The sequence below is a fragment of the Branchiostoma floridae genome, chromosome 11 (assembly GCF_000003815.2).
Source record: "Branchiostoma floridae strain S238N-H82 chromosome 11, Bfl_VNyyK, whole genome shotgun sequence".
NCBI lineage: Eukaryota > Metazoa > Chordata > Leptocardii > Amphioxiformes > Branchiostomatidae > Branchiostoma > Branchiostoma floridae.
The window spans coordinates 10813868-10819030 of NC_049989.1; the positions used below are offsets into that span (position 1 = coordinate 10813868).

Here is a 5163-nt window from a genome sequence, read left to right on the forward strand (position 1 = left end):
ACGCAATTGAATGATTTTGTCAGCACATAGTGAGGGTTACACTTAAGCGTTACCTGTACACTTAAATTTACCGTTAAGCGTGGCCGACATCCCCCCATGCAGACTGTACTTCTTATACTTGACTGTATCGCTCTTGCTGTGATCCAGGAGCATTGCTTGGCTAGCATCTTGTGCAGGAAGAGCATGTGTTGGAGGCACCACGGAGAGCAAGTCATGTAACGGGGGATGCTGTCCTAGAAACTGCCAGTGGCACAACTGGAGCACTTGGAGCGCCTGCACAACTTCATGTGGGAACAGTGGAACTCGGAGTCGAACAAGGTGCATAGAATCTTAAACATGGTTATCTTTGCTATCAGTCTAAAAGATATTTCTACAATTCAAGCTTGACGCTTTACCTTAACCCACTGTTTTCTTCCTGTCTACAATTGCATCAACCGAGCATTGAACAGCAAATATAACGTTAATGATTCACAGAGCAATTGCTTTGTGGAATATTGGCATGACAAGCAAACGGCATTCTAGACATACCTAACCAATTATTGTGTCTCACCCACAAAACTATAGGGGTAACACAACAGAATATTGCGGCGGTAGCCAATGCAGTGGAGACAGCAGCCAGGTGGAAGCCTGTAACAGAGGTTGCTGCCCTCAAAACTGCCAGTGGCACAACTGGAGCTCTTGGAGCGCCTGTACGGCAACCTGTGGTAGTAGTGGAACCCAGTCTAGAACAAGGTAAATGACGAGGGTATCAACGGGGATATCCTGATTACCAAGTTTGAACAAAATCGTACTATGACGACAATTCAAGGTGGACACTTTGGGTCATAACGTTAAACATACCATAATGTTTTCTTAACGTTATATCTTTAAACACATGAGAGAAACACTGAGCATCAGATGTGGTCTTTGCTATGCTTCATGTACTGTCACTGTCTATGATTATACTGAATCCATGAGGACATTGCATCTTTATATACGCAGGGGCAGGACGTCGGAACAATGCGGTGGCAGGGAATGCAGTGGTTCCAACAGGGAGGTACAAGCCTGTAACAGGCAGTGCTGTCCTGTGAACTGCCAGTGGAGTTCCTGGGGTTCCTGGAGCTCCTGTTCGGCAAGTTGTGGTTCCGGAACACAGACACGAACAAGGTAACATCATTTATCTATTTGTTTTCTCAGTCACGAATGCCTATAGTTACATAATACAAACATATACAGATACACCCGTTGACAGATACACATCTAAAAAAGATATAATTAACTACTACCGACAATACGACTAAAATTGCCTCTCATCAAGGACGGACAAGGTAACTTAAGTGTCGTCAAACCCGGATCAATTTGAAAGTTTTCTCTCGAGCGGGGCAGTTCTTATTATTAGCTTAATCGTATCTTTCCCACACACCCCGGAGGAGAGCCCCCAAAATGTGTCTGCTTACGTCGTCTATATGTCACCACAAAGAGTAAGATGTTGACATCAGGATTTTGATTTGGTGTTATGGTGCACGGACCTTAGTAAAAAACACTGTATGTAGCACATTGTGTATTTCTTACGTCAGCTGTCTGATGGTCTGTTTCTGCATCATCTGGATAGGAAAATGACACGTCAATGTCAGTGGCATGACAAACGCAATTGAATGAATTTTGTCAGCACATAGTTGAGGGTTACACTTAAGCGTTACCTGTACTCTTAAATTTACCGTTAAGCGTTGCCGACATCCCCCCATGCAGACTGTACTTCTTATACTTGACTGTATCGCTCTTGCTGTGATCCAGGAGCATTGCTTGGCTAGCATCTTGTGCAGGAAGAGAATGTGTTGGAGGCACCGCGGAGAGCAAGTCATGTAACGGGGGATGCTGTCCTAGAAACTGCCAGTGGCACAACTGGAGCACTTGGAGCGCCTGCACAGCTTCATGTGGGAACAGTGGAACTCGGAGTCGAACAAGGTGCATAGAATCTTAAACATGGTTATCTTTGCTATCAGTCTAAAAGATATTTCTACAATCCAAGGTTGACGCTGTTACATGAACCTTCTGTTTTCTTCCTTTCTGCAGTTGCATCAACCGCCGAGCATCGAAGAGCAAATTTGTTGATTTACAGAGCAATTACTACGTGGTCTATTGGAAAACATTTAGTAAACAGCAGTCCAGATAGGCGCAATAACCAATAATTGTGTCCCCCCCCCCCCCCAAAAAAAAATAACTATAGGGGTAAGACACCAGAATACTGCGGTGGTAGCCCATGCAGTTACGGCGGCGACCAGGTTGAAGCCTGTAACAGAGGTTGCTGCCCTGAAAACTGCCGCTGGTTGAGTTGGGGTTCTTGGGGCACCTGTACACACCAATGTGGAAACACTGGGACCCGGCAAAGAACAAGGTACAGATAAATTATTAGTTTGTTTCTTTGTTCGTTTGTATTGCATGGTCAGTAAACCACCTCATGGCGTAACGCACCAGATTTGTATTGAAGACTACAAGCTGTATATCAAGACAGATGTATTTGACCCTACCACACCGGTGCCCTACTTTTATCAGTACTTATGGTGGGTTCCTTATTCGTGCATTAAGTGTGGCTCTCCTAAAATAAGGATACTCAATTATACGGGCGTTAATACCACTGCTTTGCTAATGAAACTGGGGCAAAAGATAGAAGCGGACTTGTGGTAGCGTAATAATATGAAGAAGATGATAGTAACATGGAAGGTTTAGATTCACAATCATCCGTACTTTGTATATAATGACATCTATTACACGTAACGTTGAATGCATGTCTAACAAATACTTGCCATTCAAAACAGAGCAACGGAAGCTGCAACCTGTGGCGGCAGAGAATGTACTGGGGACAACAGTGAATCGAGTCCTTGCAACCGGTACTGTCCTAATGGGTCTCCAAACGGCCCCGGCTGCAACTGCGCTGGTACTGGATTCAACGGAACCTGCTGTGACAACGGTAAATCTAAGATAAAATTGCGTTTTGAATTCCCTTCGTTACTTGTTTTAACTGACATATAATTGGCAAATGATATTGAGTAGTAGAAATATGCCACCGTAATATTCTGCTATCTAATTACTACACTATAGTACATCTATATTACAATATAAGTGTGGCCAGAAAGGTCGATGAAACAGGTCAATATGCGTGTGCATCGAAGAGGGACAAACATTGAATGGCATTAACTCGGGCATTAGCTAACGTAAGAAATCATTAATGTTTCTTTGCTTTGATTTGCTGGCCATATCTTCTTTTTCAGACATTGACGAATGCGCTACAGGTGTCCACAACTGTCATCAACATGCCACCTGTACCAACACCGTTGGGAGTTACCGGTGTACGTGTGACAGCGGATACACTGGGGATGGTAGAACGTGTACAGGTAATTAGTAATACGTAAGATATACGTGTGAGATACAAAGGTTGCGATGCCACCATACACAGCAATTAGTATGACGTACGATCAAACTAATTACCAAAGATATCATGTATTCTTTAATATCGTATTGTCATTCTGAGTAGATGATTTCTAGTATATTACCTAAACTGAGTCATTTGAAGTAGATGATGAAACATGTTTTGAAACTTTAAACAGCTTTCTTTTGGAACTCCACAATCTGTCGACATCATAAATGTCATAGACGCTGTGTGTATTTAAATGTAGCATTGACATTCTGAGAAGTTGAACCGTAGTATATCACCTAAATGGAGTCATTCGAAGAATATCAATAGACATATTTGAATCTTGATAGCTCCGTGTTGGGGCTCCACAACCTGTTCACACCATCAACCTAATGTCATAGACGCTGTGTATTTAAATAGAGCATTGCCATTCTGAGTAGATGAACCGACATTTTTAGTATATCACCGGTGCACCTAAATGGAGTCATTCGAAGAAGATCAATAAACATGTTTTGCATCTTGCACAGCTCTTTGTTGGGGCTCCGCAACATGTCCACGTGGAGGGATCTGCAGCAGCCCAAACCATTGCACCAGCTGTGACACTGGCTATGAGTCTCCAGACTGTGGAAGTAAGTCACAACAGTATTCACTTTATGTTCCTTCATGTAAAACAAACGTGCACATTTTCTTTCTTACCAAACTCTAGACACAAATATCATTCGATACATGTAAACAATATCACATGTAGCTTAAATTGTTATTTGCAGACATAGATGAGTGTTCCACGGACACAGACAACTGCCATGAAGACGCGAGCTGTACAGATACTGACGGAAGTTTCACCTGTACATGCAACGATGGATATAGTGGAAATGGACTTCACTGTGGTCAGTGAATACTTCTGGAATCCACTTTAGGTTTCATGCGGCTCACTGGCAAAATAACGAAACTACATTTAAAATAACATTTTGTATACAACGTCTGTAATCTCTGAATACTGACAGGATTTTTCTGTTTTTCACTTTCTACACAAATATCATGTTCAAAATGTCTCAAAGAAATCATTTTACTTTTGTCTGTTACTATTCCTACGGGTAGAACGGAACGCCCCGAATCTTGTATCCTGCCCCGCTGACACACATATAACAGTAAACTCACAAGACGGAGGTCTCCTGGACTGGACAGATCCGGAGTTCCGTTTCCAACCGTCCAACGACCTGGCCAATCACGAGTGTTCTGCGAACAAGGGAGACGCCGCTCCCATTGGAACCCACAACGTACATTGCTGGGCAGAGGACTTTGCTGATGGGAATACCTGTGACTTCGATGTCATCATCGAAGGTATGTTTATATATATATATATCCTACAATTTTAGAAGAACATAATTGATATTTACAGACCGCGGGGTTTTGATACAATCATAAGTAACCTAGATTGATCCTAGACTCTTTCTTTTCAGCCCTCCTGTTATAATCGTTGATATCTCTCTATCCACAGCTCCTGAGTGCGTTGTACCGACAGCTCCTCTACACGGGGCAGTGACGTGTGGTGTGGCCGAGGGAGCTCAGAAATACTGCAGCTTAAGCTGTCAAGACACGTAAGTAATTTGTGGTAATTCATATCTTTTAAACTTTGCCTCAAATTCTTTTATAGTGATACATAACATCGTGTATTTAATTCAATTTTGTGATGAAGCATTTAAAAATGAAATTATATATATTTAAGGTACGACTTCGCGATGGAGCCAGCGAACACGTATCGGTGCGATTGG

The 5163-nt window shown here is 42.6% G+C and overlaps 1 protein-coding gene across 3 annotated transcripts in view; it reads left to right on the forward strand.

Annotated features, from left to right (window-relative positions):
• The window catches only part of LOC118425526 (A disintegrin and metalloproteinase with thrombospondin motifs adt-1-like), an 11366-nt gene extending 9370 nt beyond the window's left edge, over positions 1 to 1996 (forward strand). For all 3 annotated transcript variants that reach the window (XM_035834424.1, XM_035834425.1, XM_035834426.1), the window contains 4 exons: positions 148 to 318; positions 565 to 732; positions 982 to 1146; positions 1774 to 1996. In XM_035834424.1, the coding sequence (XP_035690317.1) occupies positions 148 to 318; positions 565 to 732; positions 982 to 1146; positions 1774 to 1960 (691 nt within the window). In that variant the 3' untranslated portion in view covers positions 1961 to 1996. The remainder of the gene's footprint in view (positions 1 to 147; positions 319 to 564; positions 733 to 981; positions 1147 to 1773) is intronic.
• Positions 1997 to 5163: the final 3167 nt, after the last annotated feature.